The sequence below is a fragment of the Emydura macquarii genome, unplaced genomic scaffold (genome assembly GCF_026122565.2).
Source record: "Emydura macquarii macquarii isolate MOO-44397 ecotype Brisbane River unplaced genomic scaffold, CSIRO-AGI_Emac_v2 contig_2805, whole genome shotgun sequence".
Classification (NCBI taxonomy): domain Eukaryota; kingdom Metazoa; phylum Chordata; order Testudines; family Chelidae; genus Emydura; species Emydura macquarii.
In genome coordinates, this window is record NW_027132942.1 from 1693612 (window position 1) to 1719001 (window position 25390).

Below are 25390 nucleotides of genomic sequence, written 5' to 3' on the forward strand. Positions count from 1 at the left end.
AAGAAAATGAAAACTTAAGGCAACGCACTCCGCCACCAAAAATGCACCCCTCAATCACTGTACATCACAGAGAATCAACTACAACTTTACTTTTGCCCCACTAGGGATTTCATCAGACTTCCAGCAGCTCCAACCTAAAACTCCACTGAGCCCACCACCACAACCATCCCCACGCCACCTCCCACTATCCCAACTACACATATTCATGATTGGGGAATTTTATTGTGGTATGATTTTGTGCTTTGGACCCATTGGTCCAATGTTGTCTGAAGTCAGGCATGCAAGGAGTCCCTCAGCTTCCCCAGATGTGGGGGCTTTGCATCTGAGCCCTTGCACCTTCCAGCAGACCGCTCAAAACTTGAAAGAAGCTTGTTGTCATGTCTTTGAGAATGAAGGTAGCTAAAGGTGAACTAGTTTACACTTTTTCACACAAGGCAAATAGACTCAAGACACTGAATATGTTCCTTTTAAACTACAAACTAGAGCTCCAACTCTCAGGCCTGTCATGAGGCAGACCATAATTCAAAGTGGATACAGATTTAATACTGGATCATTTCTAACTTCTCCAAAGAGTAAACTGCCTCTGAAAGGAAGAGCCACTACTCTGGCCTTAGAGAATTAATCCAATGTCACAAGGATCTTTTAGTTGATGCAGTCAAGACCATGGCTCTGGATATCATCCAGATCATGTGATATGTGGCACTGCATACAAACAAAAGTGCTTAGGCCAGAAAAGGAAGGACCGCAGCTTGGTTGGACCCTCCATCATTGGTCTCTATTGATAAGTACTGCAGTCAACTACAACCTTCAGTCTGCTGAATACATTTTATATCAGGCAAACAGAGTAGAAAAAAAAATCCAAGTATTCAAAGGTTCTTCACAGAAGCCACTATCTTTCTACTGACAGACTCCTTAAAAAATCCCTCCTCCTCAGATCATTGTCCTTTTGCTGACCTAGAAGGTGAGATCATCTATTGCTCTTACTCCAGGAACATCTCAGCATCTGATACCCTGAAAGAGTAGAAAGTTGTCACCGTCCTGTCAGGCGGCTGCATGTTACCCAGGATGTATCATTCACGGTCAGATATTTCTTTTTCGTGAGCAGGGACAGGCAGTGCTTGAGGGGCTCTATATGAATCTCATGACATCTGTTCTTCTCACATTTGGCACTATAATAGTAGTCCAGGTATTTCAAACCTTTGCCTCGGACAGTGGCCAATGCCAAATACTTCAGAGGAAGGTGCAAAAAACCATGCAGTGGGCACACATGGGGACATCTGCCCCCCATGAAGGTCTCATCTTAACCCCTAACAGTTTAAAAATTACCTTAAATCCTGAAGCCTGAGATTTCATATTCATTCCAAACGCCCTCCCACTTTTTCTTTTTTCTTTTATTAGTTATAACTCTGGAAATTCTAATCTACCTAACCATCCATGAATGTTGTCAAGTTCTTCATCTCAACATCCTGTGTCAATGGATTCCACTGCCTAATATCTAATTGTTTGAAAGAATTTTCCCTTGGTTCTTGTCTTATGAGACAGAAGACATGCTCATGATCTATTTTCTCCAGACCATTGATTTTGTATACTTTATCATATCCACTTTTATTGGACTCCTTCCTAAAGTAAACAATTCCACTTTTTTCACTCTGTCAGTGAGAATGTTTCCACCCCCCAATCATTCCCACTGGCCTTTTCTGATTCCAGACTAATTCTGCAATACTCTTTTTGAGAAAGGGTGACCAGTGCTGCACACAGTAACCAGATGAAGGCTACCACTGATTTACATAATAGCATTATAATATTTTATGTATTATTCTGCAACCCATTCCTTGAACATCCTAACTTTCTGTTTGCTTTTTTGGACAGCATATTGAACACAGGTCTTCATTTCATTTTCCGCAGTAATGCCCAAGCCCTTTTCCTGAGCTCATACCATTAACTTAGAACCTGTACGTTGTAAATAAAACTCACCCAGACTCCCTCAGACTTATGGTCACAAAGCATGTCAGAAAGGTCAAGTTTTCCATAGCTATCACAGCTAGGTGGTAAAGTCCTCTAACATCTGCAAATACTGTAAAAAGCTTTGGGGTGCTCCCCATCAGCAGAACTCATGATCACTCTAGTATGGCCATAGCTACTTTATGGCTAGAGTGGTTACAAGGATTCAGCAGAAGAGTGAAGTGAAGTCACCACCAGAAAGTCTGTACATACATTTAAAAAGGCACAATAGGTTTGATTGGCATCTGCCAATGCCGGGCTCCCTCTAGAGGAAGGTACTACAGGCTTTTTCCTCCCAAGTCAAGGATCCAATGGGCTCTGCTACTTGGAGCCCATGGATCCAGATTATCACATATGTAAAGGCTGACAGATTTTCCCCTACCTATAAATTGGATTCCTGACAATCCGGAACACTCTCAGATGTTTAAGAGCTAATATTCATAAGTAACGTAGCTGTCAGATTTGTTATTTGATTAAAAAGCTGTAGTCCAGTCTCTGTGGGTTTGTTGTTACTTTACCAATTTACTTCATGAATATGTTTAAAATCTAAAAGACAGCAACTGAAGCACAGGAGTCAGCCTGTAGAAGTACGGCAGCTGGTACGGGAGAGTGGAAAAAAACCGAAAACTTTTGGAGGCTAGTGACAGGCCATTCCATCTAGCAAATTCAAACACCAGAGGAAAAGCAAGTCCAGATTATCAAATGTGTAGAAGCAGAAACAAACCACTCAAGTGCATGCAGTAAAGATTAATGTTTTCAATATTCCACCTTTTTGGCACTAGATTTGGCACTAGATTGCCATTTTCTCTTCTTGTTCCATCTATTTTATGGAAACAAATAATGAACAGCTCTGAAATGGCATACATACCACTACAAAAGTTCAAATTCTAAGCATCAATAGATACATTAATATCAACATTATATTACTCTATCCATCTCTTATCTGAGCAATTTTTCAAAAGAGATTAATTTTACTGGCAAGGAGCCTTTTCCTGTTGTAATTTGTAAAACATTTTTCAATACCACAAGTATACTGAAACAGCTCCAAACACCTAAGTAGTTCCAAAGTCCCAGGATTCATTGCATTTAATTAGGTGTTCATCTAGCCACAAGCTAGTTAGTCATTGTTTTGGAACCCAACTTAGTATAAAATTGAATACTAACAACTGTTAAAGTAATTTTAAAGGCTCTGATTTAAACCAACAAAAACAGGAAAATTCAGTCATGGCTTTACATCTGAATCTCTATCCTTAATTAACCCCAATAGAAGTAATTATAGTGCTATGAAAACAGAGTATGATCTAAGTATCTGTGCCTGAGAACTACAGCATACATTGAGGCAAGTATTAAAATGTCAGCATAACAGCTGAACTCCATTGCTTTAGTCAAACATTTTACTGTACACAGTGCTTCCCAAACTGTGAACTATGACTCCCTTGGGGAGCACAAAGGATTCATATGGAAGCCACTACCATTTGGGGGAAAAAAATAATTGACATGCCTTTTGTTATTGCTCTGTTTTATTTGGGGGGGGGGGAGGGGAGCATCCTAATTAAGAGACTGTTAAATTAGGCTTTAAAAAATGTCAGCGGAGTCTTATCTATGGGAATCTGTCAACTGAGAAGCAGAAAGCCAAGAGGCTCCTAGAGCCAGAAGCAGCAGCACCAGCACTAGCATATAGGGGAAGGGGGCTGAGGGAGAGACATGGGTGTCATAGAATCATAGAATATTAGAGTTGGAAGGGACCTCAGGAGGTCATCTAGTCCAACCCCTGCTCAAAGCAGGACTAACCTCAGCTATATCATCCCAGCCAGGGCTTTGTCAAGCCTCAGCTTAAAAACCTCTAAGGATGGAGATTCCACCACCTCCCTAGGTAACCCATTCCAGTGCTTCACCACCCTCCTAGTAAAAAACTTTTTCCTAATGTCCAACCTAGACCTCCCGCCCTGCAACTTGAGACCGTTGCTCCTTGTTCTGTCATCTACCACCACTGAGAACAGCCTAGCCCCATCCTCCCTGGAACCCCCTTTCAGGTAATTAAAGGCCGCTATCAAAACCCCCCTCACTCTTCTCTTTTGCAGACTAAACAAGCCCTGTTCCCTCAGCCTCTCCTCATAAGTCCTGTGCTCCAGCCCCCTAATCATTTTGGTTGCCCTCCGCTGCACTCTCTCTAACTTGTCCACATCTTTTTTGTAGTGGGGGGCCCAAAACTGGACACAATATTCTAAATGCGGCCTCACCAATGCCGAATAGAGGGGAATAATCACTTCCCGTGACCTGCTGGCAATGCCCCTCCTAATGCAGCCCAATATGCCATTAGCCTTCTTGACAACCAGGGCACACTGCTGACTCATATCCAGCTTTTTATCCACCGTTACCCCCAGGTCCCTTTCTGCAGAGCTGAAGAGTGTCTTATGTTTATAATGGAACAATTTTTACCAACTGCCAAACCTACATGTAGCTAACCTCCGCTGAAGATGTGCCAACAATTTTAACAACATTCAACAGAAAAGTAGACAATATGACACCACCATCTTATGTTTGGATTTTCAGGTCTTGATATTAATGCACAAAGTCCATAGCCACAATGTGTCATTTGTTTTCAAGTATTAGTAAATGAAAGTTTGAGGCCAGGGAAACTACTGAGACCTTTAGAAACCAAACACACAGAATTTGTAAACAAGAGCCTATCATTTTTTCTTCAGAAATAAAAAGTACTGAAGCAACAAAACAGATGCAACTATTCCTCAAAAACCCTTAGAAGCATCTTATGCTGTGGCCATGCAAATTGTAAACAAATGCACAACATTTGTGAAGCTCTTCTATTTCCACCAGCAACAGACATGTAAAATTATGATGGGGACTAATCAGTTATGGCACTGAAAACCAGCGCTATATCAAATATCACCTGTCAACGCATTGATGACCTTGGAGAAAACGTTAAGTTAAGAAGAGTCAATATTTTGCACTGCAGCTTGATGAATCTACAGACATAGCCCAACATGGCCCAGCTTCTATGTTATGCAAGATTTGTCAAAGCAGACACAATAGCTGAAGAACTTTTATTTTGCAAAGAAATCCCAACCCAAATAACTGGTAAGGAAATACTCAAGATCCTCAGTAAATTCACAGTGGATGAAGATCCTAACTGGAATGTGAATGTGGGGCTGGGCACTGTGGAGGCAGAAGCCATGATTGGAAAGAAGTATGGGGTGGCTGCATGAGTCAAGAAAGTGCCACAAGCAGCAATTTAGACACATTGCATGATTCATCACCAAGCTTTGGAATCAAAGAGATTGCAACTGACGTACATGAGGCCCTCAACAACGTTCTTAAACCTGTTAATTTGATAAAATCCCTGGCAGTGAACATAAATTGTTTTAATATGCTGTGCGAAGAGATGGGCTCTGACAACACTGAGCTTCTGTTCCACTGGGAAGTCAGGAGATTGGCATGTGGTAAAGTGTGTTAAAACATGTCTTTGAATTGTGACACAAAATCAGAATATTCTTCTCTGGGAAAACAGATCACATGTATAATGTAGACTTCTTGGCTATATTAGCTTACCTGGTGGACATATTTGCCAAACTGAATGCACTGAACCTAACACTTCAAGGTAAAAATATAAATATATAGATACGCAAGAGAAAATTGGAGGATTCATGAAGGTTTGTCTTTGAAAAGGTCACATGGAAAAGGAAGTTACTTAGATCCAGTGTCATCAGACCTTTTAAAAGACCAGAATTAAAATGATCAAAAACACTATTAAAAACCAAATATTAACTCATTTGTCTGGACTGTATTCCCATTTTGACTATTATTTTCTTGGAGCTGAATATGAATCTCCAGATGACTGAATTCAAAACCCATTCTCAGTAACAGCTCACTCCATTCCAACCTTCACTGTCTCACCTCAAGAAAATCTCTTAGAATTGCCATGTGATCGGACAACGAAGACCAAGTTTTCAAATCTAACAAACCAGGAATTCTGGATTTCTTTTAAAGGAGAGTACAAATAATTCAGTGACAAAGCTGTGAAAGTGCTGCTTCCATTATCATTACTCTGAGTCTGGGTTTTCAGCAATTATGTCTGTGAAAACTAAACACAGTAATTGTTTCAACTTGGAAAATGACTTATGTCTGGCACTGTCAGAGATTCAACCAAACATTGTGAAACTATGCAGTTTGAAACAGGACCACTCTTCCCACTAAAATCTTAGCTATGTCCAAACACACAAAAAAATCCTTTTTTAAGATTATAGTTTTTAAAATCAGAATGAGATCTATTTATATAATTCAACAAACTGTATGTAGTTGAATCAAGTTGCAAAACCATACAAACTCTAGTATTCCTCTTGAAGTGTGTCCCATCCTGAACTCCTGAATTTAATGTCCTGAGTCCGCAAAAAAAGTATTTGGTTGTGGTGAGCCACCAAGTTTTAAAATATCTCTAAGGGAGCTACAGCACTAAAAATTTTGAGAACCACAGCTTTAGAAGAGCCCTGGTAACCAATTTGCTTTTTTGACCTTTCAATAAGTACTACAGAAAGCACCAGCAGAGCCAAAGAGTGAAATTTATCACGTCAATATGTATTAGGAAGTGGTTATAAATTAGCATATCTAGAACCCGTGAACTAGTATAAAAGTAACAATCACTAACTCAACAGTTTAACTTTAAAACACTAACAAACAAAGCAGCAGTCCAAACTCAGTACCTCCACAGTAAATTGTTATTTAGAAAACTGGTCCATTTCATTAGCACATGATATAAAACTAATCTGAAACATATCTGCCTTGTTCTAGAAAAAGGTCAACCTTTATCTTAAAATATTGAATATACTTTTTAAATCCTCCTGAAAAAAGCATCAGGTGCCAAGATACAAGTCAGAAAAAGATTTTCTTTGTTTTGTTACAGTCAAGTTACAAACCCTTGGAAAGATTATATCTCTAACAGTAGAATCAGGTCTGCAGACAGCCACCAAAGTAAGATGGAATGTAATTAAACCAAACTACAAAACTGTGAGTACATTGATATGTTAATGTACACAGACAGATTAAAACTATGTATGCTATGCAAACACTTCATTTTAAAATCAAAATTACCAGTAATGCAAATGCATAGCTCTTTGTTCTTTAAAGATTTAAATTTAAGTTTGAACTGTCAATTTGGTGCCAGACATCTGGTATTCCCTAAACAAAATTCTAAGACACTTATTTATGTTCGAATTTCCAAAATTTAGCTACTCCCAGAGCTGAGAAGTTAGCATTCACATTGAATCCTTTAACTCAGTTTAGGATTTGGTTCTTGTCACAGTTCAGGGCAATTGCATCTATGTTTTCCCTCAGTGATTCAGCAAGGGCACACTCTCGTCTTCCAGCTTCCCAGCAATTGCCTTTCTGGATGGAGACCCATGTCTCTCCTCCTTCTGACTACAGTATTCCCAAAATGTACAGTTCCCTGCCTTCACTATGTATTTTCCAGCAAAGACAGTCTGCCTAAACCGACCTGCTTGTTTCTCTTCAGAGACTGATTGACTGATTGTCAATAGTTACAAGTTGCCACACAGCACTTCCTATTCAAGTCTATCTTATTCTTAAGGTAAAACATTACAGAAAAAAACCAATGCCAATGTATGTATTACCAAGTTATATAACAACCTGAAAAAACAATGAGACTGTGACACCAAAGTTCTATCTTGGCTGACCTTCATAAACACACATCATCCATGTAAACACTCTCTGGAAATGGGAATAAATCCTACCAAACGCTGTTCCAAAGTACAGGATAGCTATTTAACATATATCACTAAATGGAAGTCTAAGGATAATTTTAATCTTCTCTTCTCCAGTCTTCTGCTTTTGACATTTTTTTCCAGGTGCTTTGTCAATTATAGTACTTAAGGAGAAGAAAGAAACATCAAGAAATAAAGGTCTCCATTTCAGAAAGAGCCATATCAACAGCAATCATGACTAGAGTTGGTCAAAAATTTTCTGACAGACTTTACAGCAGGAAAATGCGGATTCAATGGAATCGAAACGTTCTGCAGGAATTTGTCAATTCCATTGAAACTTTTGATGGAAATGAGATAGGCAGCCAGGTAAAATGCCCAGTTAGTCTGCTTACATGGTTTCCTGCCAGCCCAGGCTGCCCCAGATCCCTGGGCAGCAGCTGCCTCTCCATGGTGCCCAATTCCCCAGAGAGCAGGCTTCCTGGGAAATTGGGCAATCCCAAGAGACAGCTACCCATGACAAGCTAAAAGACTCCATTTTCCAGAGAAGAAAAGTTCCATTTTCCAGGCAGCTCTAATCATGATAAAGAGTTGAGTTAGCCTATTAGAAAAGTTATTGAAGAACAGGTTCAAAGAATTTTTCACTATGTAGTTTTATTTGGAAAACAGAAAACAGAAAATATTCTCAGACTCACCAAACCAGCAGTAAGAGAAGGAGCAGACTGTCCTAGGGACTGGTTTCTCATGCGGACCAGGTTTGAGGTTTCTCCAGATGGCTGCCATACTGATTGTCCCACTCCACTGTGCACACTGCTGGATAAGGGAAGCAGCTGCTTTCCTTTAAAAACAAAACATTAACTTAAGTTTTTACTAGCTTAATGAACTATAGGTTATGGATTCATGATACAACACTTAATCAAATACAGTGTATAGACCAATAGTTTTCTAATCCGTTATCATTCTCACGGCTCTTCAATGAACCCTATACAATTGATCAACTTCCTTCTTGAATTATGGGCATCAGCACTGGGCACAGTATTTCAGCAGCGGATGGACCAGTGCCAAATACAGAGATAAAAATCTCTATACTCCTGCTCAAGATTCCCTTACTTACGCATACCAGGATCAGATTAGCTCTTTTGGTCACAGTGTCACACTGGGAGCTCATGTTCAGCTAAGTATCCACCACAGCCCCAACATCTTTTTCAGAGTCAGAGTTCCCCATCCTGTGACTATGGCCTACATTCTTCGTTCCTAAATGTATGCATTTATATTTAGCCATATTAAAAACACATATTGTTCGCTTGTTTCCAGTTTACCAAGTAATCCGCATTGCTCTGAATCAATTACTTGTCCTCTTCATTATTTACCACTCTCCCAATTTCAGTGTCATCTGCAAATTTATCTGTTATGATTTTATATCTTGTTCCAGGCCATTGATAAAAACATTAAATAGCATAACAAGAAAAAATCCTTGCAGGATCTCACTGAAAACACCCTCTCAGTGATGATTTCCCATTTACAGTTACATTTTGAGACCTATAAGTAAGCCAGTTTTTAATCCATTTAATGTGTACCATGTTAATTGTATCTTGTTCTACTTTTTTAATCAAAATGTTGTGTGGAACCAGGTAAAATGCCTTACAGAAGTTTAAGTATATTACTTCAACACTATTTCTTTTATCAACCAAACTTGTAATCTCATTTAAAAAAAGATACCAAATTAGTTTGACAGGATATATTTCCCATAAGCACATGTTGATTTGCATTTATCATCTCCTTCAATTCTTTATTAATTCAGTCCCATATCAACTGCTCCATTATCTTGCCCGGGATAACAAGGCCTATAACTACACTGGTCATCCTGTTCACTCTTTTCAAAAACTGGCCTATTAGCTTTCTTCCTGTCTTCTGGAATTTCCCCAGTGTTCCAACATTTATTGCAAATCAACATTAATGGTCTAGCAAGTGCTTCAGCCAGCTCTTTTAAAACTCTTGGGTGCAAGTTATCTGGACCTGCTGATTTTAAAATGTTTAACTTTAATAGTTGCTGTTTAACATCTTCCAGAGATACAAATTGAATGGAAAAATGTTACCACCACCATATGATGAAACTGCATCACCTGTTTTTCTCAACAAAGAAAGAGCAGTAATTTCTATTGAATACTTCTGCCTTTTCTGCATTATGATCGATAATTCTACCATTTCCGTCCAGTAAGAAACCAATACCACTGTCAAGATTCTTTTTGCTCAATATACTTAAATTCCTTATTGTTCTAAACTCTTCTGGGCATAGATTTCTCATTGTGTCCCTTGGCCTCTTTTATCAATTTTCTACAATTCTTAACTTCTGATTTATATTCATTAATGTCAAGTTCCCCTTTCTTCCACTTGTTATGTATTAATTTATTTATTTTTACAGCTGCCTTCACTTCCCCTCTAAACCAGACTGGTGTTTTACCTAGTACAGCCTTCTTCCTCGATTGTGAGCTTGTGGTTTTTTTGGGTATCTAGTAAGGTGATCTTAAATGATTCCCAATTATCATTCATATTTTTTCTGATTAAATTCTTCCTCCCAACTGATTTGGCTCATAATTGTTCTCAACTTTGTGAATTTGGCCCTATTAAAGCACCGAGTATATATGTTACACGTCTGGACTTTATGCTGCTTGCATATTATAAATGTGATCAGGTCATGAACTCTTATATCTTAGCTACCATTATTTTTTAATTCTGTGATCAGTTCCCCTTTACGTGCTAGGACAAGGTCTAATATAGAATTCCACTGTGTTGGCTGCAGAACTTTTTGAGTTAGGAAATTGTCAGCTATAATGTTTAGAAATTCCATGGATTTTTTAGTACTTGCAACATGAGACCTCCAGCACGTCACTCAAATTGAAGTCCCCCATGATCACACAGTGTTTTTTTCCCTATACATTACACATAGGTGAGTAAGGAGGCAGTCATTTATTACCTAGTGTGATTGGGTGGTCTGTAGCAGACACCAATTGGTACCCCATCTGGTCCTTTCATCCGATAGAATACTGATTCATAAGCATTCAAGATCATTTTCCTCAAAGTTATCAGTGACTCAGAAACAGATAATGCCATTTTCTAGACGGAATGCCACGCCCCTTCTCCTCTGCCCTCTCAATCCTTCCTAAATAGGCTATAACCATTGGTTTTTAACATTCCAATCGTGCAAATCATCCCAACAGGTTTCTGTAATAACTAGATAAAATATATACTCATAAGGGAGCAATTCCAATTCCTCTTGTTTGTTACTCAGGCTCCTAGCATTCCTGTATAGTTAATTCAAGAACTGTTTCTCTTCATGGTCTTTGATTCCTTAATTAATTTAATTTTCAACTTCTCAATTTTATATGGAGTGCTCATATCTTCCATCTGTTTACCCTACCTTTTGCTACTAGTTTATTCCCTCGACTACTCTAGCCAGACTGTCCCCAAGGAGATTGGTCCCTCTTTTGCTGATGTAGAGGCCATCCAAACTGTACAAAACTCTCCTCCATAGAAGGTGGACCAATGTTCCACAAAACCAAAACCCTCTACCCTGCACCACTTACCTAGCCAGCAAGTCATTTTCAAAATCTTCTGCCTCGTCTTCCTTTGCTCGTGCAACAGGAAGTACTTCAGAGAAGATTGCTTGGATGTTCTTCTTCAGCACCCTTCCATGTTCCTTGAAGTCATCTACTATCTGCGAGATATCCCGTGACAGAATGTCATTAGCGGAGCTATGGATCCTTGCCTGTAGACTTCAGAAGCCAATCTAATCTTTGATTCTTGTGTCTTGGCTCTGGGAAGGACACCGTCCTGTTGCCCACTTGTCCCTTGCAGAACATTTTTTCGATTTTTCTGATCAGTGAATCCCCAACAAGGATCATTTGTCTTCCTTGGATGGCTAGAGAACTTTGAGGGCAAGTTTGGTTTCATAGATGGAATTTTAGGTCAGGATAGATTTCCCTGACACTTTTAAGGAAAAGTGTAACAAAAGCAAGAAAGATGTATGAAGTTTACGTTTTGTTAAGTTTATTCAACAGGAACATGACTGAGAATGCTACAATTAAATACAGTACACAACAGACCCTACACAACTTATTTAGTCCTTTTTATTGCAGTGTGGGGGTCTTTGGAGGCATCAAAAATTCAGTTTTCTTTCACTTAGACTAAATGGCTTAGTTCTTGACCTAGTAGGTGTTGGACAAATTTAAATCCTATCCAGTAGAGATCTCAGGATAGATACATTCTTGAGTCAAGTTTTCTATTTATATTTAACTAGTCATACAATTGTTCAGAAGACAGAATTTTATCTCCAAAATCTCTAGTTTCGTTCTGCTACTACTGTTGTTAATAAAATTCCCATGCTGGAATTCACAACAGCCTCAAATATCTAGCCTGTTTTAGTAAAAAGGACTAGACCACATGTTTTCCTTTCATTCCAGAAAGGAGAACAGCAGATATGGACCATGGACTTCAGAAAAGCAAACTTTGACTCCCTCAGGGACCTGCTGGGCAGGATCTCCAGGGAGGCTAATATGAGGGGGAAAGGAATCCAAGAGAGCTGGCTGTACTTTAAAGAAACCTTATTGAGGGCGCAGGAACAAACCATCCCAATGTGCAGAAAGAATAGCAAATATGGAAGATGCCCAGCTTGGCTTAAAGAAGACTCTGGTGAGCTTAAACACAAGAAAAGAAGCTTACAAGAAGTGGAAGCTTGGTCAGATGACTAGGGAGGATTATAAAAATACTGCTCGAACATGCAGGAATGATACCAGGAAGGCCAAAGCACAATTGGAGCTGTAGCTAGCAGGGACGTGAACAGGACAAGAAGGGTTTGTACAGGTATGTTACCAACAATAGGAAGATTAGAGAAAGTGTGGGCCCCTTACAGAATGGGGGAGGCAACCTAGTAACAGAGGACATGGAGAAAGCTGAGGCCTTTTTTGCCTCTGTCTTCACATACAAGGTCAGCTCCCAGACTACCGCACTGGGCAGCACAGAATGGGGAGGAGGTGAACATCCCTCAATGCTGAAAGCAAATATAGTGCCCATCTTCAAGGGAAGAAAGAGGATCCAGGGAGCTACAGACCGGTCAGCCTCACCTCAATCCCTGGAAAAATCATGGAGCAGGTCCTCAAGGAATCCATTTTAAGGCACTTGGAAGAGAGGAATGTGATCAGGAACAGTCAATATGGTTTCACCAAGGGAAAGTCATGCCTGACCAACCTGATTGCCTTTTATGATGAGGTTACTGGCTCTGTGGATGTGGGGAAAGCGGTGGACGTGATATACCTTGACTTTAGCAAACCTTTTGATACAGTCTCCCACAGTATTTTTATCAGCAAGTTAAAGAAGTATGGGTTGGATGAATAGACTATAAAATGGATAGAGAGCTGGCTAGATCATCGGGGTCAATAGGTAGTGATTAATGGCTCCATGTCTGACTGGCAACCAGTAACAAGCAGCATACCCCAGGGGTAGGTCCTAGGGGCCGGTTTTGTTCAACATCTTCATTAATGATCTGAAGGATGGGATATATTGCACCCTCAGCAAGTTTGCAGATGACACTAAGCTAGGGGGAGTGGTAGATACCCTGGAAGCTGGGGATAGGATACAGAGTGACCTAGTCAAATTGGAGGATTCGGCCAATAGAAAACTGATGAGGTTCAACAAGGACAAGTGCAGAGTCCTGCACTTAGGAAGGAAGAATCCCATGCAGAATCCCAGCTACAGACTGGGGACTGACGGGCTAGGCAGCAGTTCTGCAGAAAAGGACCTGGGAGTTACAGTGGATAAGAAGCTGGATATGAGTCAGCAGTGTTCCCTGATTGCCAAGAAGGCTAATAGCATATTGGGCTGCATTAGTAGGAGCATTGCCAGCAGATTGAAGGAAATTATTATTCCCCTCTATTCGACATTGGTGAGGCTGCATTTGGAGTATTGTGTCCAGTTTTGGGCCCTCCACTACAAAAAGGATGTGGACAAGTTGGAGAGAGTCCAGCAGAGGGCAACAAAAATTATTAGAGGGCTGGAGCACAAGACTTATGAAGAGAGGCTGAGGGAACAGGGCTTGTTTAGTCTGCAAAAGAGAAGAGTGAGGGGGGATTTGATAGCGGCCTTTAACTACCTGAAAGGGGGTTCCAGGGAGGATGGACGTAGGCTGTTCTCAATGGTGATAGATGACAGAACAAGGAGCAATGGTCTCCAGTTGCAGTGGGGGCGGTCTAGGCTGCATATTAGAAAAACGTTTTTCACGAGGAGGGTGGTGAAGCACTGGAATGGGTTACCTAGGGAGGTGGTGGAATCTTCATCTTTATTGGTTTTTTAGCTGCGGATTGACAAAGCCCTTGCAGTGATGATTTAGCTGAGGTTAGTCCTATTTTGAGCAGGGGGTTGGACTAGATGACCTCCTGAGGTCCCTTCCAACTCTAATATTCTATGATTCCAGTGACTACACTAATAAGCAACTTTTTAAATTAGCAGATTTCCAACAAAGAGGAACATTCTATATTCCTCATTACCATTTACAACGCCTTCTGCAGTACTAATATATTTTGTATCTTTTACAGTAAGTCTCTCAGAGCTGTTTAAACTTCAGCTTTCGAAGAAAGTCTGTTAAAGACATGTACAGTAGCTAAGACTACTTAATTTCCAAGGAATGTAACAATGATGCATAACATCTCTTTTAAACCAGTCATAATTTTTATATGGAATGCATTACTTAATTAAGCAATAGTCAGAATTTATCTTTCAGAATTTTATGTTCCAATCATATTTGATTGTTTTCCCTTTTTTGGCATAGACAACTGAAGTACAATGTTCCTGTTATTCACATTCCAAGTATTCCAAAACTGCTATGAGCAAAATTTCAATCATCTAGTATGCCCTTACGCACAGTCCAAAAATGAGGAAGATCCTGTAGTTTTAATATATTACATAAATACAGGACAACAAAAGCTAGGATTTGGAGAACTGGGTTCAAGTCCCCACTTTGCCACAAATTTCCTGCATGGCATTGGGCACAGGACAAATAAAAATCTATGATTAATAAAATCAGATTATTTTTATTTAAATCAAATGTGTTTTAAGTTGACAACCTATATTAAGGCCTAAACTTATTAAAATCACTGAAAATAAATACAAAAAGATAATATTCAAGCAGTGCAAGTTTACTGCCAAATTTTAAAGAAAACCAAACCACTCAACTGGTGCAAATCACTGGGCTAATTGCCTGGAAACAGAATTTGCTGAAGTTCTAAACCAGCTTTTGACAGCAGTAGCCTCTTCTACAGGTGCAGAGAATATTTTCTTCATTTCAGTTTATTCAATTAGTTCATTCAAAGTTAAGAAATTAATTGAGAGCTTTAAAAAAAAGCAGGAAAGCTTCTTTTCTTTGTTCACTCTATAAACAAAAACTAGGTGGGAGAGGATGAGATATATTAGTTCTAAATTCTTGAAGAGACATGGTGACCACTCAGTTCAACCCACTAATTACAGATAATACTAATTTTTTAAATAAATCAATTCGTTTTCAATGCAAAACATTTTTGGTAATTTTTTTTCTTTGTGTGTCCAGCATATTTATGGTAGTTTTATTTAATACAAAAATAAATTGTTGGTTTTTGTGTATTTTTAATTGATTTTAATTTCCATCCAAATAGACCTTGGCACAAATCACACATAAAAAAATAAATCTACTAAATAAGAAATGCATCATTCACCATTTTTAACATAATAAAAAAAGGAAAAAATAAGAAGCTGAATAAATGTAAGTTAAGTTACATAACTGATTGAATAAATGTGTATATCGTGTATCCTCCCGGTTAGCACCAAATTTAATATAAACGCTATATTTAGTTGCAAATCAATATGTTTTAATGGTTACCAACCAATACGAATCAATCCTTCTTTAGGAATATAACTGAAAAGTTCAAATGCAAAAGCAAGGTTTCCTGCTTGCTGATTTAACTCATGTTTAAAATTGGTGATTTAAATTGTTCTGATTTAAATCAGTGCACTCTGTTTGGGCAAGTCACTCAGCCTCTCTGTACCTCAGTTCTCCATCTGTAACAAGGGGTGTTGTGGGGATAGCTAAATTAAAAGGATTTTGAGGTGCTCAGATACCACAGTAACAGGGGCTACATAAGTATCTAATATTAATAGATATGACAGTGATGAGCATCATAAAAGAGTCTATAAATGAACAAGTACTATTCTGTGGACGATATTTTTCTTAACTTCTCTAGCTGTTTATGGTTGTGGAAATAATTCACATTTCAAAGAACCAAGTCAGAATTTTTCACCTTCCCAGCTGCACTCCAGGAAGGCTCTTGTCAGTTTCACAACTGCAATTGACAAGACCCTTTCAGTCCAGCAGACCCAGGACACAGAGCCTGGGCTCTCAGCTTCTCTCCCAGCTCTGGGATCCAGAGAAACAAAGAGCTGGGGAATTCAGCCTCTCCAGAACTGGGCAAGAGGCAGGAAGGCTGAGCACATCAGGTGGGGTGGGGGGAGGCTGGGAGCCAAGGAGTCAGCCTTGGCAGCGTTTTTATCAATTTTATCAATATCCAGGAACAAAGTGAAACTGACAAAGTAAAATCATCTCTGCTGGAGAGGCAGAAAGCCAGGGCACTCAACCTCTGCCGCACCCCTCCAGCCCCTGGGGGCCATAAGAAGAGAGCTTAAGTGTTCATCTTCCCACCTCTATGCCTCTCTGGCTCCTTACCTAGTGGAGAGGAAGGGAACCTGTGCACCTGAGCTCTCTGCCTCCCAGAGCTGTGGGAAAGGCCCACAATATGTTTACACTGCAATGTAAGCCTAGGATTAGTGGGACTTGAGTCAGCTAAGCTATATTAGAGAATCCAGGGCTTGAGTGTCTTCACTGATTCTTAACCCTACGTTAAGAATTTTCTAACCTGGGCTAGAGCCTGGGGTTCTGGCATCCACAATGCAACAAGCAGACTTAAGTCAAACCAGCCATATCACAGTCTCCCTAAGCACCCTCCTGAAATGTCACCACTCTAGCCCTCTGACCCTGGTGCATGGCGGTACTACCCACCCTGCATGTTACAGTAAGCTTAAACAGCCTGCCAACACAGCCTGCCTAGCAACATAAAGGAGATCACTCGTCTAGAAGTTCTCTTGCTTAAACTTTCATCTGTGTCAGGAAACGGGCAGAGCTTCTGTAAGACGCTGGTAGACACGTCAACGGCATTTTCTGACCCACCAAAGGGTCTTGACAGATCTTCAGACGGAGCAGAAGCTGGCAGAAGGGGAAGAGCATCCTGGCATGGCAGACTTACATTAACTGATATTGATAATTACACTCAGTATAGCCGCTGAGACCCTCTGTATAAACCGGCACTTCTGAAGCCGGGCCACAAGCACAGACTGGTGGATCACGTCATCTTGCAGACCTGGGATAACCAGCAGTGGGTCCAGAACTTTCACATGGAGTGACATTTCTGGAATTTTATGAGCACCTTGGCCCAACCCTCCAACATAAAGACACGTATGAGGGTACCCTTGCTGGTTCAGAAGCAGGTTGTTATAAACATCTGGGAGCCACTACCCCAGACTGCTACAGGTCCATTGCCAAACAGTGAGGTGCTGAAAAGTTGACTGAGATTAAAGCAGTGGCAAAGGTTTCTGAGGCAATCTGACGTTTGATTTACCCTGAGATGGCAGGCGTAAAAGACATTCCTGAGGTAATTGCTGGCTTTGAGAGAATGGGGTTTCCAAACTGAGCTGCGGCTATTGATCGGAATCATGTGCCCATAGTTTGCCCTCCTCAAAGAGAATGAGCACATAAACTACAAAGGGTACTTACTCATAAGAATCTAAGAATGGCCATACTGGGTCAGACCAATGGTCCATCTAGCCCAGTACCAGTCTTCCAACAGTGGCCAATGCCTGTGCTTCAGAGGAAATTAACAGAACAGATAATTCATCAAGTGATCCATCCCGTTGCGCATTCCCAGCTTCTGGCAAAAAGAGGCTAGGGACACTTCAGAGCATGGTTTTGCATCCCTGCTCATCCTGGTTAACAGCCACTGGTGGACCTATCCTCCATGAACTTAGATAGCTCTTTTTTGAACCCTGTTATATTCTTGACCTTCGCATCATCCTCTGGCAAAAAGTTCCACAGGTAGACTGTGCCTTGTGTGAAGAAAATCTTCCTTTTCTTTGTTTTAAATCTGCCACCTATTCATTTTATTTGGTGACCCCCTAGTTCTTGCATTATGAGGTGTAAATAACACATTCTTATTTACTTTTTCTGCACCAGTCATGATTTTATAGACCTCTACCATATTCCCTTAGTCATCTCTTTCCCAAACTGAAGAGTCCCAGTCTTATTAATTTCTCCTCATATGAAAGCGGTTCCATACCCAATCATTTTGTTGCCCTTTTTGGTCCTCCATTGTTATGCAGGCCCTCACAGACCAGAGGTCGATTTATGAATGTCAACATGAGTTGCTGTGGGAAAGTTCACGATGCCAGGGTTTCTCACCTATCAGGAATCTACATTTGTGGACAGGCTGGGACACTATTCCCACCAAATGACACGATCATAAATGGAGTTATTGTCCCCACCATTACTCTCCAGGACCCTGCATACCCATTTTGCCACAGCTTATGAAGCCATACTCTCATTTTAGAAACACTGGGAAAAGACTATTAAATTACACTGAGCAGATGCGGAATGGTTACTGAACGCGCTTTTGTCAGATTAAAATCTTCTTGGAGAGGTCTACAGACATGTCTGAATGCCAGTGTCGTCCATGCTGTCCACATTACTATAGCTTGCTGGGCTTTTCACAATCTTTGTGAAGCCAGAGATGACCCACTTCCCCCCGAATAGGCCTACGACAGTGAGGGGCCACTGAATCAATACACTCAGTCAGGAAGTGCACCTATCACAGCTGGAGCTGGATACAGCTGGGCAACAGAAGCCAGGGATGCTTTGTGCTCCCACATCATGGACCTGTATGGCCCAATGGGAGGGGGGAATAGTACTTCTGTGAATGTGCTCAAGGGGCACAGGGGAGGATGCAGCTAACTGATTTGGGGAGGCTTTGGTGCTGGGGAATAGGTGGGAGCTTGACTTCCATGCAAAGTAGTTATGAATGACTTGACGCCCTATGAAATGGAGGGGATGATGCACAGTATGGATTCATATAAGGAAGTTATTGAAGAATGGATTGCTGTACCTAAGTGTATAGAGGAATAGTATTTGCTTACTAATTCCTAATTGTGCCTGATCATGTGTTCAGTTTTCTTATTTCAAATACTGATTGTATGATAAGATGCAGTAATAGTAATAAAACTTTCTTGATGATATAAAAAGCTTTATTTGTAAATATGTTAAAACAGTTTAACAGGCACCCATTGCCAGGCAGGCCATCTGCCATTACCACACCACAACACCAGTTACAAAAGAAGATTTCCAAAGCAAACAGAAACCCCCTAGAGCTGTATGTCCCCTAGTCCCCCCATTCTCCTTTCCCGTCTTTCCTCATTTTCCACATACTCAATGCTAGGGGCAGAGGTAGCCAGAGGAAAGAGGGTCAAGACGGAATTGCATGAGGTTTAGTTGCCCTGCCAGCCGCTCATGGGGCCTGATTGCATGGGCCACCCAGATATGGAATTTTCAAAGCTGTTTCTTGACTGAGTACATCACAGGGGAATTAGGCCATAATGTGGGAGAAGCAGCTGGAGTGGTACTCTTGCAACTATGACTGAGATGAGCCATCAAACAATTCTCTCTGCTGAACTCTATCCCCTTCCCTTAGCTGCCATTCCTGTTCCAGGAACTGCGTAGCAAGTGCCTGCTTCCACACTGAATCCTGTTCTCAAGCTCTGAGATGAGCTTCAGCCTTTCCTCCTGCCTCTCGGCATGCCTTTTCTAGTCGTAAGTCCCTTTGTTGCTGGTACTGGACCTGCTTGTTGGCCCTCTGCAGAACTTCAACCATAAGTTCATCTCAGAAACACTTCCTCTTGTAATGGTTCATGAAGGTACGTTAGGCCAGTCTTGTACTGCACCAAGATTGAGTTGTGGAGATACAGCAGCCAGGAGAGGTCGAGGGGCCTATCATAGGACAAGACACAGAGGGCTATTGTCTCAAACAGTTCAGTGAAGGAACACAATTAATTCTTGTGGAATTTCAAGGACATAAAATGTTACATTTCACAAATAAACTTCAATATACTGTGAAAGGGATGCTTCAGTCAACCAAAACTCAATAGAGACAGCCTGGTTAAAGTGGTGCATAAGACAACAGGTAGTTAAAATTCCTAAGCTGTTTTTGTTTTACAAAAATTGCACAACTATTTGCGTTGCAGAGGGGGCAGTCAGTGACCTTGCTTCAAAAGCTTCTATCATTTCAGGCCTTTCCCATTTTGGAAGGTGTAACAGTTCTTGTGGTGCTCTATTGGCTAAGGGAAATGTTATTCCAAGCAACTGGTGTGAAACCTGCAGTTCACACAGTCCAAGTATTCAAACGTACAGTGACTGAGCAGCACATCCATGAGTGAGGTGGGCTGGTCAACTAACAAGCTGGCGCTGGAAAATATGCCCTTCCCTGCAATACACCTACCTATCTGGAGTTCCTGCTTCAGGAACAGTTTGCAGCTATCAGCACCCAGGATTGGGTGAGAATTCATGAGGGAATGAGTAGGATTGCTGTGTTAGCGTCCACACGGCTTAACGTGTTATGGCTGTATGCAAATACGGAAAATTCTACAGCCTCTCTACACCCTGCCCCCAGTGTATTTCTAGACAAAAATTCAAACCCTACTCGTACTTGGGACAAATGATTTTATCACCTATAGACTGCATGGACTATCTAACTGAAATGGACTAGAGTTGGAAATGGAAAACTCACTCACACTCACAGAGAGAGAGAGAGAGAGGAGATAACCGTTTCTAGGTGGCTCCAAAGACCACTGAGTGATTACAGAGCCACAAACTTAAAGACAATAATAAAAATATTTTAAAGAAATAGGAATTGCCCTAGCAAAAAAATCTGTGCCTTTCCAGTAAAAATACTCTTTAAAGTTGTATTTTACTGTTGGCATTTCCCAGTTACCATTTTGAACTCCACTTAGTGGGGAGGAGGGGGAGGGTGGATGCCAAGGTGCTGGGATACAATCCACCATTAGTGGATACATGCTGCTAGCCAGGGCTTCTCATAACTTTTGCATTGGTTCATAGAATGCAAATTTCTCCCATCAATAAACATTAACACGGAGTCAGAAACTTATCACGCTCAGGGGCATCTGTCCCTTCTATGTCGGCTGCAGGCTTGGCAGCAGGATGTTCCTCGGGTGAATCAAACAGATTTTGCTGCTGATCCCATTCCAAAGCCTGCTTTGGGACAGGTTTCGGCAACAGAGTGACTTCATGGTCCTCACTCAGTGTTTGCTGCTGGCTTCCATCAGTTCGCATGCTGGATTCTGGGTTCTTCAGGGCACCTTCCTGGCTGACCAGGTCACCATGCACTGCAGGTGGCTCTATGCTGCGTGCAATGCCCAGTATCCGGTCAAACTCCTCATAAAACAGGCACAATGTTGGTGAATAGCACAAGGCGCAGGTCTGGACCTTTGTCTTCTGGTACTCACTCTTTAGCCGCTTAATTCACCCCTGTATAGGTCACAAGTCCAGTGAATTTGCAAACCTCCCAGCTTCTTCACTATTTGCTCATATGCAAGGTCATTTCTGGTACTCCTACTCAAATCTACAGTTTTCCTGGCCTCGCACCAGAGATTCACCAAAATCTGGCTGTGCTCCCATGACCATGATGCAGCATGCTTAGCAAAAGGCTTGTTCTGATCAATCTATTGCAAACCCAGAAGGCTCTCTGACCATGTGTTTGCAGCTCAGTGGTCAGAAGACGAAGGAAGGGTTAACAATGACTTACTGAGCTGCATGCCCAAAGAGGGTGGCTTTCATTTTCACTTGAGTCGACTGTAGATTCTTAGGATAGAGAAGACAAAGGAAGTTGGCCCATGGGATTGTGGTATAATTTTGGTGGACTCCCAGGACCCGAGTCAAGTGGAACTGCATCTACACTGCAAAGCAATAGGGATTAATTAAACCCTGGGTCCCAGCTTGACTCGGGCTCAAATCCTCCATGCCCAGAGGGTCGTAGGATTCTAGGTCCAAGCCCAAATCCAAGAGGTGTGTGTGTAGAGAGAAGGGCAGTTTGGGCTCAAGCTGAATCTGAGCTTGGACTTACATTGCAGTGTACACATATCCTGAGAAGCAGAAAGTCAAGGCATTTGACTTCATCAGCCCTCTGGGAAAGCTTTTGTCAATTTCACTGACAAAGAAGTGCAATCGACAAGGCCTTCCAGGTGGGCATCTGTCATTTCAATTTTCACAGGGGAAAAAAGGGCATGTTTCATCAGAAAATCATTCCGCTGACATTTTTTTCATCCAGCTCTAAAAGGGAATTTAGGTAAACAGACTGTAACTACCCAAGCTGAAATTTGGACAGGACATAGACTAACAACCCTGCTTTAACATCAACAACCGATCAGTATCTTGGTTTTGAATATCCACATAAGACTGCACCTCTAGTAGCTCAGTGCAAATATTATGTTTGAACAAGGTTTCAGTACAGTCTCAAAGGAAAGAGTGAGTCACTAGCAAACTCTTACAGTTTAGACACAAATTTTCACCTCCGTCAAATGATTAGAGTCTTCAGGACATCTCCACTTGTATGTGTATTCCTTTTCAGTTTAGTTGAATGTCCTCGTTATTGTCTTATGATGAGAAAGAAAGAACAAACAACAGTGTGTCAGACATGAGAGAGAGGGCTAGATGTGACCCTCTATGCGTCACTTCACTCTCATTTTTGCCCTCTAGCTCTAAATGTTTGCACAACCGAGTACTGTTCCATAAGATGCCAGGAGGTCTTAGAAAATTTACATCAGGGTGTGGCAAAAAGGTAAAAAAAGAGAGAGGAGCAGATTAAGAGACAAAGTGGCACATGAGAGGTTTTTGACTCCTGGCACCTCTTAAAATGTAGAATCAGTCCAAGAAACCAACCAAGAAAAAAAAAATTAGAGGGGCATGACGAAAATAAGAAGCAAGAAAAGTTGTCTGACTGTTACGCCGCTATATCTCAACAAGTGGATGAGAGTAACCACAGCTCAGAAGACATTCTACTAATTCCAACATCCCTTTCTAATGTCAGTGATCCTTCAACACAGCCCAAATGAATCAATGTCAAAACAAGAATAACCATACTGAAACATGTATCATTGCAAGTTAAAGGTAAACGTTTTCCAAGTCACAATGGTAGAAGGTTTACAGAAGAAAATTACGTAAGAAAATTGAAAAATGTATAACACTGGCTCATATACGCTGGAAATGTGCAGTGTTCGGTTTTTGTTGCAAATTATTTGGTATTGGTAAGCCTAGTCTCATTGATGGTTGTTTTCAGGAATGGCAATATATTAACAAAACATAAAAAAACTGTATTCATATCCGATATGCAGTACAGTGGAGAGAATTGGAACTATGACTGAAAACTGAATCTGCAATTGACCAGACTGCACAATCATTGCTCAAAACGGAGAGAAAACACTTGCGAGGTGTATATTAAAAAAAACGTGGCCATTGTTCTTCACTTAGCTGAGCTGAATCTAGCATTTCATGGATCCATGGAAAAATTTAATGAGAGTGGAAATGGAAATTACAGGCCAAGTCCAATTAATGGCTAAATTTGAGCCTATAATGAAGGAACGCAAGACGGTTCTTTGCTAACGAAGACAGACACCATTACATAACCCCTGCAATACAAACGATCATTTTGAAGTTATCTCAAAAGGTAACATACAATTATTAACAAACAAGATGAAGGATTACTCCATTATTTTAGATTGCACATCTGCTATCAATCATGAGGAACAACTGTCTGTCATGTTGAGGTATGTTAAGAACAAAAAGACAAAAGTCAATACTGAAGAGCAATTCCGACTGTTTCTGAATGTAGATGAAACTACCGGAAAGGCTGTCAGATCAGATACTTTAAAGTTATCCAGTCATAACTGCAAGGAACAGTGATATGATAATGGAGCTAACGTGACAGGACAGCATCAAGGTGTGCAAGCTTGTTTAATTCAAAAGAGCAAAAAGGCAATTTTGTTCCTAGTGGATGTCATTCTTTAACTCTAGTGTTGAGTGACAACAAATTCCTCAAACTGATCAAAAACTTCAACAAATCTACACATTTGCAGCTTCAACAAGCAGGTGGACAGTTTTGTAAAAACAACATTAAAGCCTCTCTCTAACACAAGATATGAGAATAAAATTGGAAATATCAAAGCTCTGAAGCTTCAGGCGCAGAGGGTGCAAACAGTGCTGCTGAAATTGAGAGACATGACAAAAGATAATGAGATATATGCAGAAGCTAGATCACTAACAGATGAACTCTCGTCATTTCAGTTCATAGCCTCACTTCTGGTTTGGTACAACTTACTGTCTAAAATTATTATTGCAAAGCTCAATGCTTGGTCTTGAGGACGTCAGCAAATGAATTTAAGCTACTTGGACAAACACACAATCATCATTAAAATGGATCTAAAGAGGTGTTAATTGCTAAACAGATAGCAGAAAAAATGTCAGTGACTGTGGAACTAGCTGAAACATGAGTCTGCAGAAAGAATAAATTGTTCAGCTACAAAGCAAAGGATCAAATCATTGGAAATGCAGAAAAGAGATTTAATTCTGACATCTTCAATATTGTTATAGATGCTGCTCTCGTGAAGCTGGGACAGTGTTTTAATTCTTCCGAGAACACATGAATGTGTTTGGATTCCTGTGTAATCTAAGAAACATAGAAAACTTTTTTCCAAAAACCATGTTAGAAAAATTGCACAGTAACCTGGAATCAGCTCTGACGAGTTCTGATGGCTAGAATCCTGCAAATCTGCGTGGATCACATTTGCAAATCTCTGATTGGATGCGGATACAAATTTTGTATCTGCACAGGGCTCAACTGATAGCAGTATTGTGAACATAGACAGGTAAGAAGTTGTACCAAACCACTGGCACATAACTCCACAGTCTTTCTGGTGTATTAACAAAGTTCATGGATGCACTTAAACACTTCATTTCCAGAAGCACTGTGTTCATACTGTACCCAAACATGTATTGTTCTACAGGCATTTCTTGCAGCTCCAATCTCTGTGGCACCTGCAGAAAGAAGTTTCTCAAAGCTTAAGTTAATAAAACCTTATTTGAGGTCTACCACGTCTAAGAATACTTAGTAGGATTGGCTACAATGTCCACAGAAAGTGACATTTGCAGGACAATGGACTTCAAGGACATGACGGAAGAATTCACCAACAGAGTACTCTATTACTCAGCATAAATAATGTAAGAAAAATACATTTTTCCAGTAGTTTTCCACTGACAAAAGTAAAATGCAACAGGCTATTTAGTTATTTATTTATTTAGCTTCAAAGGTATTCACAGCCAAGTAATTGTGGATTTCTATATGTCATTATTTGCATACTTTGATTAAATTACTAGTGGAATATTATTAATGAAAATGGACCCCCATAGGTTCTCTCACAGAGTGCCTCCCTATTTCTTGCTAAGTATTGTTTTCTTTGGGTAAAAATACATCTTC

The 25390-nt window shown here is 40.5% G+C and overlaps 1 protein-coding gene across 1 annotated transcript in view; it reads right to left on the reverse strand.

Moving 5' to 3' along the window:
- Positions 1-25390, reverse strand: part of MAST2 (microtubule associated serine/threonine kinase 2) — a 314717-nt gene that overhangs the window by 259472 nt on the left and 29855 nt on the right. Inside the window, 1 exon segment of the mRNA XM_067567856.1 lies at positions 8426-8568. Within this exon segment, the coding sequence (XP_067423957.1) occupies positions 8426-8568 (143 nt within the window).